General features: G+C 60.5%; 1 protein-coding gene across 1 annotated transcript in view; it reads right to left on the reverse strand.

Moving 5' to 3' along the window:
- PLEC (plectin) overlaps window positions 1-14,653 on the reverse strand; it is a 74,563-nt gene that overhangs the window by 30,400 nt on the left and 29,510 nt on the right. The window contains exons 26-32 of the mRNA XM_064154335.1: window positions 14,188-14,326; window positions 13,463-13,819; window positions 12,854-12,937; window positions 12,618-12,722; window positions 12,338-12,436; window positions 7,633-11,013; window positions 652-6,987 (exon numbers count right to left, since the gene is read on the reverse strand). Of these exons, the coding sequence (XP_064010405.1) occupies window positions 652-6,987; window positions 7,633-11,013; window positions 12,338-12,436; window positions 12,618-12,722; window positions 12,854-12,937; window positions 13,463-13,819; window positions 14,188-14,326 (10,501 nt within the window). The remainder of the gene's footprint in view (window positions 1-651; window positions 6,988-7,632; window positions 11,014-12,337; window positions 12,437-12,617; window positions 12,723-12,853; window positions 12,938-13,462; window positions 13,820-14,187; window positions 14,327-14,653) is intronic.

The raw sequence follows: 14,653 nt of genomic DNA on the forward strand, positions 1-14,653 counted from the left end.
TGGTGGGTGAAGCGGCGGCAGGTCCCAGTGCATGGTGCAGAAGCCCCGGGAAGTGCCAGCACCAGCACTTACGGTGGCAGCACTGGCTCAGCGGTGGAGATGTGCCGAGGGGGTCGGGGGGCAGGGACCCATCCTCAGCATGGAGGAAAGGGCTGGTGTCTGGTGCCAAGCAGCGGGGAGTTGGTGGTTGCCTCCTGCTCCTCCATCCTGCTAGCACAGCGCCAGCTGTGGTGTGTTGTGGGGCAGGGACTTAGGGATAGGGCCTGTAGGGCAGGGGCTGCAGGGACAGGGCCTGTGGGGCAGGGGCATCTCCTCCATTGTCTCCTCCTCCATCTCCTCCTGGTGCAGGGTGCAGGGCTGATGGGTTCCTGGCAGCAGCTGGGTTGTTACGGCACATGGCGGAGCGCTTCTAGTGGCCACACTGGCGGGCTGGACTGTGCGACGGGCAGAGGCATCCCTCAGCCCCTGGTACCCAGACCCTGCCAGAAGAACCCTTAATTAATTAATTCATTAGTCAAGTCTTTTTGGTTAAAGTTGAGGCACTGCTTTGGAAGAGGAGAAGGTTCTGAGTTCATTAATACAAGTGGTTAGCCGGAGGCATTGGCACATGCGGAGCGGGAGCGGTGCTGCTTCCTCAGGCGGGGATCAGGCCATGGGCAGCGGGCACTCACTAAGCCCCAGGTGCCCCTCACTTGCCCATTGCCCACAGCTCAACAGGGGCAGTGAGGCAAGGGCAAAGGTGAGTTCAGCCACCGGCTCTGTTGTGCTCTGGGGACCCGTGGTGTATCGGCGCCCAAAGCTGGAGGAAGAGTAGGAGGAGGAAGAAAACGTCATGGAAAAGCCAGAGCCAGTGGCATCGAAGCTGCCGCGCCGGGAGCCTGAGCGGGAACCAGTGCGGGAGCCGGTGCGGGAGCCCGCGGCGGAGCCTGCGCTGCTGAGGTTGTAGGGGCTGTAGTAGCCCTTGCTGGACTGTGAGGAGGCCTCCAACAGCCTCAGCCCTGTCCCATCCTCGATCATGCTGCGCTCCATGGCATCCTTGTAGGAGATCTTCAGCTTGGTCTTGGGGCAGGTGAGGTACTTGGAGTAGGTGTTGACATCACGCAGCTTCTGGGCTGTGCGTGCATCAATGGTGCCCTTCTGCAATGCCTCGTCCAGGGAGACACGGCCAGGGGCATCAGGCTCGATCAGCCCACCTGTCAGGTACTGCACTTCCAGGAATCGCTGTCCAGCCTCGTAGTAGAGCCAGCCCTTCTTCAGTGCCTGTGCCGCAGACATCTTCGTCTTGGTGCGTGGGTCCTCAAAGCCGTAGAAGGCTTTCTGTGCCAGGTTGATGCGATCCACCATGATCTTGTCCACCAGGCCCTTGGCGAGCGCATCGGCAACTGAGCATCTGTCACCAGTGTTGGGGTCGATGATGCCCCCAGTGCAGGCCTGGGCCTCCAGCAGCCTCTGCCCCGTGATGTTGTCCACCAGGTTGCGCCGCATGGCCTCAGTAATGGACACCTTCTCCAGGGTGTCTGTGTCCAGGATGCCAGCCACTGGCCCCGTCTCCTCAGTTGGGTCAGTCCACATCGAGATGGTCGTCCGCAGAGGGGCCGGGCTGACAGTGTAGGAGGAGGAGGAGCCCACTGAGGATGAGCGCGAGCGGAAGCCGCCCATGTTGCCTGAGAGCATGTCAGCGAACTCGGTGATGGAGAGCGTGCCTGAGCGGTACTGGTCCAGTGCCGACTGGTCGATCAGGCCCTTGCCAATGGCATCGTCGATGTCATACTGGCGCCCTGAGCGCCTGTCGATGATCATGGACTTGACCACGCCATCGGAGGAGGAGGTGGTGATCTCCTCCCACTCGCACTCCTGCTCTGATAGCTCCAAGTAGGTCTGGTGGTCGATCAGACCCTTGCGGTAGGCCTCATACACTGACATCTCCTTGCCTGTTTCTGGGTCGACGATCACCACCCGGCGCTTGCGGACAGAGGACTTAGAGGAGGTCTTCCTCTCCCGCTTCTTCTCCTTCAGGGGCAGGAGGCACAGTCCTGTCTCAGGGTCAGTGATGCAGCGCTCCATCAGTTGCAGGTAGGTCAGGTTCTCCTCCGTGTTGGGGTCAAAGAAGCCCTTGGTGTCATCACTGGGATCCAGCAGGATCTCGTTCATCTCCTCGTCAAAGAGGCCCCTCTTGTAGGCCACCTCCACAGGCAGGCGGTGGCTCTCCTCGGGGTCAATGATGCCCCCTGTTGCAATCTGGGCCTCCAGCAAGCGGATGCCATGGTCCTTCAGGATCAGGCCCTTCTTCATGGCCTGGAAGAGGGAGATGAGCTTACCGGAGTAGGGGTCACGGTAACCAGTGACAGCCCTCTCAGCAGAGAGCAGCTTGTCCTTGAACTCAGGCCCCACAATGCCCATGCGCACGGCCTCCTCCACTGTCAGCTTCAGCCCCTTGATGGGGTCGATGACATAGCCTGTAGCTGCCTGCGCTTCCAGCAACTCGAAGGCAGTGCCTGGCCGGATGATGCCCTTCTTCATGGCCTGGTAGATAGAGAGCCGCTCCTTGGTAGAGTCCACGAAGACACCAGCGATGCAGCTGGTGCCCTCTAGGAACTTCTTCAGGTTCTTGGAGACCTCCTCAACGGAGGTGAGGCCCTCGTGGAGGCGCTGGGCTGTGGCCTCGTCCATCACTTGGGAGCGGACCAGCTCCTCCACGGTGATCTGCTTGCGCAGGCCGCGAAAGGTGAGGCGGCGTGCATCACCCAGTGGCAGCAGTAACAGCCGGCTGCCCTCATCAGGGCAGCAGCGCCGCAGCAGCTGGGTGTAGCTCAGCTTCTCCTCTGTGGATGGGTCCACGTAGCTCCGCACCTCACTGGGCTCTGACAGCATGTCATGGGTCTCCTTGTTTATGAAGCCCCTCTGGTAGGCCACCTCCAGGGGCAGGTGGAAGCCCAGATGTGGGTCAATGATGCCACCAGTGGCGAGCTGGGCGTCCAGGAGTTTGAGGGCCTCCTCACTGGGAATGAGGTCCTTCTTCATGGCCTGGAAGATGGAGATCTTCTGCTCGCTGTAGGGGTCTCTGTAGCCGGTCACAGCCCTCTCGGCAGACAGGAGCCGGTCATGGATCTCAGGCCCCACCACCCCTTTCCTGACGGCTTCATCCACAGTCAACATCTCATTCTTCACAGGGTCAATCATGAAGCCAGTGGCAGCCTGGGCCTCCAGGAGAGAGCGGGCCACCTCTGAGCTGATCAGGCCCTTCTTCAGTGCCTGGTAGACACTGAGTTTCTGCTTGGAGGAGGGGATGTAGATGCCAGCCACGCAGCCTGACCCATACAGGTACTTCCAGACAGTCTCTGTGTCCAGCAGCTCCCGGAAGGTTTTGGAGCCCTGCTTCAGCAGGTTGTAGGTATCTTGTGAGATGATCTTAGCCTCATAGAGGTCCTCAGCTGTGATGCGGCGCCTGACATAGTCATAGGAGGTGAGGTTCTGCTGCCGGATGATCTCGGTCTTCTCAATGATCTCGATGATGATGATGATCATGCGCTCTTTGGACACACGGCCTGACTGGAATTCCTCCATCAGTTGCTTGCGCTGTTCCTCAGGCAGCAGGTCAGAGTGCATGATCTCCCATAGCGACATGGAGGAGCCAGCCCTGCTGCCCACGGGGATGTCCACCTGTGTCTCCTCAAACACTTTCCGTGTTTCTGCCTCTGTGTACACATGGGTGGTCTCCACTACCTTGGGCTTCTCTGGCTCCCGCAAAGGCAGCAAGTACAGCCCTGTCTCGGGGTCCTCAATGCACCTCTCCTTCAGCTGTGTGTAGGTGAGGTTCTCCTGAGTGTTGGGGTCGAAGAAGCCCTTGGTGTCATCACTTGGGTCAGAGAGGGTCCGGTTTATCTCCTGGTCAAAGTAGCCACGCTGGTAGGCCACCTCCACAGGTAGGCGGTGGCTGTGGACAGGGTCAATGATGCCACCAGTGGCAATCTGAGCCTCAAGCAGGCGGATGCCATGCTCCTTGACAATGAGTCCTTTCTTCATGGCCTGGAAGAGGGAGATGGTGTCTCCTGAGTAGGGGTCCTTGTAGCCAGTGACAGCCTTCTCAGCTGACAGCAGCTTCTCGTGCAATTCCGGCCCCACAACACCAGCCTTTACAGCTTCATTGACATAGAGCTTCCGATTCTTCACGGGGTCTATCAAGAAGCCTGTGGCTGCCTGGGCCTCCAGAAGGACCACTGCGGTGCTAGGCTTCAGTAGATTCCTTTTCATAGCTTCATAGATGTTCAGCTTCTCCTTGGTAGCCTCCACATAGACACCAGCAATGCAGTCACTGCCATGCAGGAACCTCTTGATGGCTTCTGTTTCAGCGAGTTCCTTCACTGACTTCTTACCTTCCTTCAGCTGCTCATACTGGGCCTTGCTGATGATGTGGGACTCCAGCAGCTCGCTGGCAGGCACTGGTGCCCGCAGCCCACTGAAGGTCAGCTTCTCCTGCTTCTTGGTCTCTGCCTCCTCGATGATGGTGATGACGATCTTGATGATCTTCTCAATGGTCACCTTGCCTGTCTTGTACTGCCGGAGCAGCTCGCGCCTGTGTTCCTCAGTGAAGTACTCAGAGTGGATTAGCTCCCAGATAGTCATGGTCTGGCCCTTCATGCTGCCTACAGGCACCTCCACGGTGGCCTTGTCGAAGCATTCCTTGGCCTGGCTGTCTGTGTAGACCTCCTCTTGCTGTGCCCGGATGGCCTCATCTGACAGTGGCAGCAGGCAGAGGCCTGTCTGCTGGTCACGGTGGCAGCTCTCCCGCAGCTGCCCATAGCTGAGGTGCTGGCGCTGATTGGGGCAGTAGAAGGCCTTGGCCTCCGCGTGGAGCTCACTGAGTGCTGCGTTGACCTCAGGGTTGAAATAGCCACGCTGGTAGGCAACCTCAAGCGGGAGCCGGTGGCTGTGGACAGGGTCAATGATGCCACCAGTGGCCAGCTGGACATCAAGCAGCCGCATCCCGGTGTCACTAGGGATCAGCCCTTTCTGCAGTGCCTGGTAGAGGGACACTGTCTGCCCTGTGTAGGGGTCCTTGTAGCCAGTCACTGCCCTCTCTGCTGACAGCAGCTTCTCATGGAACTCTGGCCCCACCACCTCAGCCTTCACTGCCTCATCCACCGAGAAAAGCTTGTTCCTCACAGGGTCAATGAGGTAGCCTGTGGCGGCCTGTGCCTCCAAGAGGGACAGGGCCACCTCTGGCTTCAGCAGGTTTCTCTTCAAGGCCTCATAGAATGTCAGTTTCTGGCCAGTGGACTCTACCAGGACACCAGCAATGGCATCAGTGCCCTTCAGGTACCGCTGAACTGACTCCATCTCGGCCACATCCTTCACAGACTTCTTGCCCTGGTGCAGCTGGTTGTAGAGGTCCTTGGTGATGACTTTGCTTTCCAACAGCTCAGCAGCTGGCACTGGGGCCCGCAGTCCCTCAAAGCACATCTGGCTCTTCTTTTCACTGTCCTCCACAACCGTGATGATGATCTTGATGATCTTCTCCACTGTGATCTTGCCAGTCCTGTACTGCTGGATAAGGTCCCGTCTTTGGTCCTCAGTGAAGTATTCAGAGTTGATGATTTCCCAGATGGTCATTGTCTTCCCTTGGAACTTGCCAAATGGTGCTGTCACCGTAGCCTTCTTGAAGACATCCTTGGCCTCCTTGTCAGTGTAGAGCAGCTCCCTGGCACTGGCTGCCTGGTCAGTGAGTGGCAGAAAGCACAGTCCTGTCTCAGGGTCAGTCACACACCGCTCCAGCAGCTGCAGGTAGGTGAGGTTCTCCTGAGTGTTGGGGTCGAAGAAGCCCTTGGTGTCATCACTGGGGTCGGACAGGACCTGGTTCATCTCTTGGTCAAAGTAGCCACGCTGGTAGGCAGCTTCCACAGGCAGACGGTGGCTGTGGACGGGGTCGATGATGCCGCCGGTGGCGATCTGTGCCTCAAGCAGGCGGATGCCGTGCTCCTTGACGATCAGATCCTTCTGCATGGCCTGGAAGAGGGAGATCTTGTCCCCGGTGTAGGGGTCCTTGTAGCCGGTGACAGCCCTCTCAGCTGACAGCATCTTGTTGTGCAGCTCAGGTCCAATGACGCCTTCCCTCACCGCTTCATTCACGGATAGCCGGGCATTGTGCACAGGGTCAATGATGAAGCCAGAGGCAGCCTGAGCTTCCAGGAGGACCAGGGCAGTGCCAGGGCTCAGCAGCTTCTTCTTCATGGCTTCATAGATACTCATTTTCTGGTTGGAGGGTTTGATCAACAATCCAGCGATGCTGCTCTTGCCCTTCAGGTACCTCTTGATGTCCTCCTGCTGTGAGAGCTCGCCAACGCTCACCTTGCCCTTCACCAGCTTCTCCAAACTCTCCTTGCTCAGGATGCCAGCAGCAGCCAGCTTCTCAGCTGACACCTTCTGGCGGATGCCATCGAAGGCAAACTCAGGCTCCCCGTTCTGTGCCAGACCATCCAACATGTCCCTGCCGTTGGGCACTGCCATGACGTCTGGCTGCTGTGTGGTGGTGACAGTGGCCACCCCGGGCAACTCATCTGTCTGGATCATGATCTCTCGTGTCTGGGCCAGGGCAGCCTTGTACTCTTCCTGCATCTGCTCCAGCCTCTCCCTCAGCCTCTTGTTTTCCTCTTCCAGCAGCTTTTCCTGCTCCTGCCGCTGCCTCTCCAGCTGCTGCAGCTCCTCCTGCTTGTGCCGCACATTCTCCTCAGCTTCCTGCTGGTGCTTCTTGGCTTCATCCAACATGGCTTTCAGCTGCTGCTTCTCCTGCTCCATCTCCTTCTGCTGCCGCTCCTGCTCTGCCTTCAGGTTCTGGGCTTTGTCTACCTCATCCTTGAAGAGTTTCTCCAGCTTCATCTTCTCCTCCTCAATGAACTTCTCCTTCTGCAGCAGGGTGTCCTTTTCTGACAGGAAGCTCTGCTGGAGGAGCTGCGTCTCTTGGCGGAGCTGCGCCTGCTGGGCCACCTGCATCTGTAGTGAGGTGGAGAGAGGACACAGGGTCAGACAGAACCATGGCAGCACTGGTGTGGTGGTGGGGAGGGGCAGAGGGAATAGGCAGGATGGAGGACATGGGGCTGTCTGGGATGAGGGGTCACTCTGCTACATGGGTTAAGAGTTAAGGGAGCAGAGCTGGAGTTAAGTAACCAGAGCAACACATGGCTGGGACTAGTGGGGAGAAGACATGAGGACTTCTACAGGGTCAGGGATGGACCGGGTAAAAGGCTAGGAGCTGGGGACAGCTCTTGGCTACAGACAGGGGGGAAGCAGGACACGCCACAGGGACAAAGAGCTGGCACCAGTGGTGAGGACACCCCTGCAAAGCCGACACTGGTAGTGGGCACCACCAGGGCAGGGGGTGGGAGGTCCTGCTCCGGTACCTCGCTGTTGGGTTTGACTGCTGCTGGCTCTTGATCTTGACCTACATGTTGGTGTCCTGCCCCAGGAGCAGTCACTGACCAAGACACCAGCAGGTGCCAACAGCTGGTTCCTGCACTCCAGGGCCCAGCCAACACAGTGCCAGCCCCCCACATACTCAGAGCACGGGCATGTGGCAGCTGGGGTGGGGGAGGTTCTCCCGATGTCACTGTCACCACCGCAGCACCCGCAGCCCAGTACCTCCTCTGCCTTCTGCTGCAGCAGTGCTGCCTCCTGCTTCAGCTTCTCCTTCTCCTGCTCCAGCTCAGCAATGGCCTGCCGCAGCTTCTCAGCATCCTGATCGCTCTGGTGCCACTGCATTTCCAGCGTCTGCACCAGTGTCATCTTCTCCTGTGTGGACAGCTCAGTTTGGTGCAGCCTCTGGCTGATCTCCTCTGCCTGTTTCTTAAACCTCTTAGCCTCCTCCTCAGCTTTAGCCTGGGCCACGCTCATTTCAGCCACGTGCAGCTTGAGGCGCTCGGCCTCGGCAGTGATCTCCAGCTGCCGCCGGCGCTCAGCCTCCAGTGTCTTCTGGAAGCCCTCGGTCTCCTCAGCCAGGCGTTGCTGCATCTGCTCCTTGTCCTCCTGCAGCCGCTTGGCATGTTCCTGTGCCAGGTCCTTCTGCTTCTGCAGCATCTCGGCCTCGGCCTTCAGCCGCGTGGCCTCCTGCACTGCCTGCATCTTTTCCTTCAGCATCTTCTCAGCCAGCGCCCGCTGTTGTGCCAGGTCATCCTCAGCCAGCTGCCGCATGCGGGCAGCCTCCTGTGCTTCCACGCTCAGCCGGGCCACCTCCTCTGCCACCTGCTTCATCTTCTCGGCCTCCTCCGCCAGGAACTTCTGTGTGTTGTCCTTGTCCCTGAGGATCAGTGCCTTGTTCTCCTCCTCGATGCGGCTCTTTAGCTTTGCCAGCTCCTCCATCTGCACCCGCACCTTGAAGAGCTCCTCCTCTACCTGTGCCTTCTGCCGGACGGCGTCGGTTACCTCCTCCTTTAGCCGCTGCAGCTCCTCATCCAGGATGCCCTTCTGGTGGTCGGTCTCGTCTAGTTGCAGCTTCACTTTGGTCAGCTCCTGCTCCACCTGCGCCTTCTGCCGCAGTGTTTGCTCGGCAAACTTCTTATGCTTCTCCATCTCAGCATCTGCCAGCTGCTTCTGCCGCAGTGCAGCCTGCTCTGCCTGTGCCCGCTTGGCTGCCTCCAGCTCAGCCTCTTTCCGCAGCTTTTCAGCATCTTCCTGTGCCTGTGCCTTGGCCTGGGCCTCCTCCTCCGCCCGCTGCTTCAGCCGTTCAGCCTCCTCCACACGCTGCCGAGACAGCCCTGCATCCTGCTCGGCCTTGCTGCGGGCAAACTCTGCCTCCTCAGCCACCCGCCGAGCCCGTTCAGCCTCCTCACGCAGCCGCTCCACGAGGCTCTGCTCCTGCTGCCGCGTCTGCAGCAGCTCCTGCTCCTTCTGCTGCACAGCGGCCAGGTGGGCCTTCTCCTCCGCAGCAATGCGCTTCTGCGCTGCCTCCCGTGCCAGCTGGATCTGCCGCTCTGACTCCTTCTCTGCCAGCTCTTTCTGCCGCCGGGCCTCTTCCACCATGGCCTTCAGCCGCTCCACCTCCTCCAAGGCCAATCGTCGCTGCCGCCCAGCCTCCTCCTCAGCTGCTAGGATGGCCTGCACCTTCTCTTCAGCCTCCCGCCGCCGGCCCTCCTCTTCCAGTGCCAGCGCTCGCTGTCGCTCGGCCTCTCGCTCTGCCTGCTCGCGGCTGCGCTGAACCTCCTCGGCCTCACCACGGATGCGGCCCAGCTCCCGCTCCAGTTCTGTCTTGCCAGCTGAGGCCTTCTCGAAGCTGGCCTTGAGGGCGCGGATCTCCTCCTCCACCTGCCGCCGCTGCCGCAGGGTGTCCTCCACCATGGCCTTCTGTCGCTCCAGTTCACTCTCTGAGGAGCGCTTCAGCTGTGCAATCTTCTCCTCAATGTCCTGCTTGTGCTGGGCTGCCTGCTCCTCCAACAGCTTGCGCTGGTAGGCCTCGTCCTCTGCCAGCCGCCGCAGCCGCTCATTCTCTGCCTCCTTCTCCTTCAGGGCAATCTCTGCCTCTGCTTTCAGTCGAGAGGCCTCATTGATGGCCGCCAGCTTCTCCTTCAGGATACGCTCAGCCTCGGCTCGCTGCCGGCCAGCCTCATCCTCTGCCAGCTGCCGCTGCCGCTTGGCCTCCTCGGAGAGGGCACGCAGGCGGGCAGCCTCCTCAGCCAGCTCTCGCAGCTTGCTGGCCTCAGCCTCCAGCCGCTGCTTAGACTTCTCACTGCTGGAACGTGACTCCTCCTCTGTCTTGGCCTTGCTCTCCAGTAGCACCTCCATCTCAGCCCGCAGCTTGGCCAGTTCGTCCTCCACCTCCTTCCTCTTCTGGATGGCTTCACTCACCTCTGTCTTCAGCCGTGAGAGCTCCTCCTCCAGCAGCAGCCGCTGCTGCTCCCCATTCTCCATCTCGGCCTTCAGCCGGATTAGCTCCTGCTCTGCTGCCAGCCTCTGCTGGGCTGTGCCCTCTGCCAGCTCCCGCTGCTTCTCCAGCTCCTCCTCTGCCAGCTCCTTCTGACGCAGGGCTGACTCCTCTGCCTTAGCACGCTTGCGGGCCTCCCGCTCCGCGTCCTCCTTCTGCTTCTCAGCCTCCTGCTGTGCCAGTGTCTTCTTATGGGCCACCTCCTCTGCCTGCAGCCTCAGCCGCAGCGCTTCATTGGCCTTCTGCTGCCAGTGCTCCAGCTCCTTCTCAGCCTCCTCCCGTGAGCGCTCGGCCTCCAGCTGCTGCCTCTTCAGCCGCTCAGCCTCCTCCTGAAGCTGGGCCACAGTGTTGTGCTCCTGCTGCAGCGACAGCTCCAGCTGTGCCGTCTTCTCAGCAAAGGAGAGCCGCTTGCTCTGCAGCGTGGCCTCAGCGCTGCGCTGGGCCACCTCCTGGGCCACCTGGATCTGTCGCTCCTTCTCGGCCTCCGCCTGCCGCATGCGGCGCTCGGCCTCCTCTGCCTGCAGCCGCAACTTCTCCAGGTCTGCCACTGCCTTCTGCTTCTCCCGTGCTGCATCCCGCTCTGCCTGTACCTTGCGCTGCAGCTCCTCCTCGGCCTCCCGCTTCTTTTGGCTCTCCTCCTTCACCTGGCGCCGCAGCCGCTCAGCCTCCTCCTGAGCCTGCCTCTTCTGCCGCTCGGCCTCCTCAGCACGGGCCCGCAGCTCCTGCAGCTCGGTCTCAGCACTTGCCCGCTGCTTCTCAGTGCTCTCCAGCTGCAGGCGGATTAGGCGGATCTCCTCCTCCACTTTCTTGCGGTTGTACTCAGCCTCCTCAATCAGCTTCACCTTGGACTTGATCTGGTGGTCTGAGTTCTGCCGCAGCTGCAGCAGCTCCTGCTGGATGTTCTGTTTCTGCTGCTCGGCGTCCACAGCCACCACCTCACGCCGGGTCACCTCTTCCTGCATGCGGTGCTGCAGCTCCTGTGCCTCTGCCTCCGCCTGTGCTTTGGCTTTGGCATGGGCCTCGGCCAACTGCCGCTGCTTCTCCAGCTGGGCCTCCACCTCCGCCAGCCGCTGCCGTTCCTCCTCCTTCAGCTTCTTGGCAGCTTTCTGGAGGGGGAAGAGGGTGCAGAGAGAATGGGAGAGAGGAGAGAGAGACAAATCACAGGGATGCGACCGAGCTGCGGCCTTGGCACAGCCACTGCCACCAAGTGACAGGATGGGGCCTGGAATGACTCCTAGGCCCTGGGCCTCCCTGCCAGCCGCAGGCAGTGACACAGTCTCAAGAGCAGTGTGGCGCATGGGAGACAGGCACATGGTCGCGTGGCCTCGGCATGGCACAGACAGATGGACAGACAGATGGACAGGAGCAAGGCACAGCACAAGAGTGGGTCCGGCACCGTGCAGCAGGAGATTGAGCCACCAGAACAGCCCAGAGCCATGGGGACGAGCAGCCTGCAGCCACCACCATGCCCGGTGCCCAGCAGCAACAGCACAGCTGTGGGGCAACGTAGAGCTCGAGCAAGAGACGCAGCACCAGAAGTCATCACCAAGGGCCATCACCATGGGGAAACGAGAGATCCAGCATAGGACAAGCAGAACGGAGGGAAGCAGGTGCCAAGGGGGTGCCAGGGAAGTGCCAGAAGGATTTTCCTTGCTGGGAAAATCCTGGTGACACGAGAGCCCTCTCAGCTACAGCCTGGCTGCCCCAGCTGCCCCCAGTCATGCCAGCTGACCTGGGCAGACGTTGGCATGCCAAAGGGCTGGAAATGAGCATGGCATGCACACTGTGAGCAGGGCACCAGCACAGGCAGTGTCATGTCAGTGAGCCTGACCCTGCATTGTGGGGCTGGGTCCCCTCGTGCCCCTGGGGAGTTGAGGCAGACAGAGGAGTATGAGCAGTGGGGAGGCATTCCCGATTGCACAGAGGGCAAGGCAAGCGCAGGTTGCTGGCAGTGCCAAGGGGTGAGGTGGGGGGGGCACGCGCAGAGGGTGAGTACCTGGTGCGGGGAGGCCAGAGCTCTCCTGGCTCCAACCCCCCCATTAGCTCCCCACCACCACACACAGCCCCCAGCCCCGGCAGAGGCAAAGCCGCTCGACGTCCAGGGCAGAAACCAAGAGTTAGAGAAGGCACCGCCACAGAGCTCCAGGCACTGCACCTGGCACACGCCCAGGCCATGCTGCCAGTGTCACCTGCATCTGGGAAGTGTCTCCTACCACCAGTCATGCCAGAGCCTGGCAGTGTCAGAGCCAGCTCCGTGTGCCACACAGAACCACCCAGGAGTGCCGCCGTGCCCAGAACCAGCATGGCAGCAGGGTTAGAGGCCATGGGTGAGTGTTAGTGATGGGGTGGGGGGGACCAGCGGCAGCCCCCAGGACCCCTGTGCCCCGCTGCTGGGCAGCTGTTCCACCACCCTGTGTGCCACCACTGTACCTCCTCCTGCTCCAGCCGTCGCAGTGTCTCGGTGATGAACTTGATGTATTGGCTGCTGAGCGTGGTCAGCTCACTGTACCGTGTCCGCAGCTCCACGTACTGCACAGAGGGCACCAGGCAGAGTCAGCAGAGTGCCCACCACACCCACTGCCCACTGCTTGGCACCACATCACTGCTGGGACCACCATGCCCACCCCTCCAGCCAAGGGTTGCAACCTCCAGCCCCTGGAGAAGGAATTGCCAGGCTCAGGGTGCACAGGACCCCCAGGTGCCCTCTCACCTCCTGGATGATGCTGTCAGACGCCGACTGCACCTTGGGCTTCTTGGCCGGAGATGCCACTGGCTCCACCTGCGCCTTGAAGCTGACCAGCTGCAGCTCATAGTCCTGGGGAGAGGGTTCTCAGCTCAGCAACCACAGTCCCACCAGCCCCGTTTACGGCCAGCTGACAGCAGGCCACTTCCTCCCTGGTTACACAGCCAGCCCCCACCCCAAGAAGGCCACTCCAGACTGGGCACCTTGATGGCATCAATGTACTGCTTGGCATAGCGCTGGCACTCCTCCACCTTCTCCTTGTTGCGCTCACACTCCTCCAACAGGGCCTGGAGAAAGAAAGAGGGGACTTGTGGGATGGGGTGGCAGAGACCTCCATGCACTGCTAAGGCACACCAAAACATAGCTCTCAGCACCACATCTCTACAGTGATGGAGACTCCATCACTGTCCTGGGCAGCCTGGGCCAGGCCTGCACAAGCTTCAAGGGGCACAAATTGTTCCTCATGACTGACCTCAACCTCCCCTGGTGAAACTTGAGGCCAATTGCTCTTAACCCAATGCTTGGCAGAAGAGATCTCAGCCCCACCTGGCTCCAGCCTCCTCTCAGGCACTTGCAGACAGCCAGAAGGTCTCCCCTCAGCCTCCTTTGTTCCAGGCTCCACATCCCCAGGGCCGTCAGCAGCTCCTCACAACTTCTCCACATCCTCTTTCTCCAGACTTCTTATAAGTTTCCTAACCAATCTCAGGACCTGCTCCAGCCCCTCAGATGTGCTCAGGTGAGCTCCTGGCCACCCCACCCCAGCCAAGGATGTCCGATAGCCCCAGTCCCACCAGCCCCACTGTGGGCCCAACCTTCTGCTGCAGCAGCTGCTCCCGCACAGCCTTGCTGTCCGTGATGGGCACGGCCTGGATCTGCTCCTGGCGCTGCCTGGCATCGCGGATCCACTGCAGCAGGGCGTCACAGCTCTCCCGGTAGTAGCCAAGCTGCCTGCCCAGCTGGCCTAGCTCGCGTTGGCGCAGCTCAGTCTGTGCCAGCACTGCGTGCCAGCGCTCCAGCAGCTGCTGCGCCCGCTCCCGGTATCTCTCCAGGTCCACATCACGCTCGCTGTGCCCCCGCACCAGCCGCTCGTTCACCTCCGTGGCCTTGCCCAGGTCGGTCTCCAGTGCACTGAAGAAGGGCTGGTGGCCCTCAGCCTGTGCCCGCAGCCGCTGCAACAGACATGGCACAATCAGCATCAGCCACCAGGATCACTCCCAGCCACCTCAGCTTCTCACCAGCCATGCCAGCTCCCCACCAGCCACCCCAGTTTCTCACCAGCCACCTCAGCTCCTCACCAACTGCCCCAGCTCCTCACCAGCTACCTCAGCTCCTCAACAGCTTCCCCAGCTCACCAGCTATATCAGCTCTTCACCACCCATGTCAGCTCCTCACCAGTCACCCCAGCTCACCACCAGTCACCCCAGCTTTTCATCAGCCACTTCAGCTCTCCATCAGGCACCTCAGCCCCTCATGAACCACCTCAGCTCCTCACCAGCCACACCAGCTCCCCACTGTCAGGGTGCCACCCTGCAGGTACCTTCAGCTCGGCCTTGCTGGCCTCCAGCTCCTGCAGGTCAGCTGGCACCGTCTGCACATCTTTCAGCTGCTCCTCGTACTTCCTGAGCATCTCCTCTGCACCCTGCGTGCTGCGGATCACCAAGTCGATGGTCTTCAGCCTGCAGGGAGAGGACACAGGATCAGCCACTGTCATGAGGCCACTTCTGGAGTCATGGGGAGCTGCTGGAGGCAGGGCAGGCTGGGAAGCTGTTGAGAAGACTCTGAGCAGGGAAGGTTGAGGCGCCTGAGGCTGCTTAGCCTGGACAGGAGAGGACTCAGAAGAGATCTTCTCACATTTGCAGGGTAGGGGGCAAGAGGCTGGGGCCAGATTCTTGCCACTGGTGCCCAGGGACAGGCCAAGGGGCACCAGGCATAAACTGGAAGCCAGGAGGTTCCCTCAGGAGCAGCCTCTTGGCTGGAGGGTTCAGAAGGAAGGAAAAAGAAAA

Source organism: Pogoniulus pusillus, chromosome 14, assembly GCF_015220805.1.
Source record: "Pogoniulus pusillus isolate bPogPus1 chromosome 14, bPogPus1.pri, whole genome shotgun sequence".
Classification (NCBI taxonomy): domain Eukaryota; kingdom Metazoa; phylum Chordata; class Aves; order Piciformes; family Lybiidae; genus Pogoniulus; species Pogoniulus pusillus.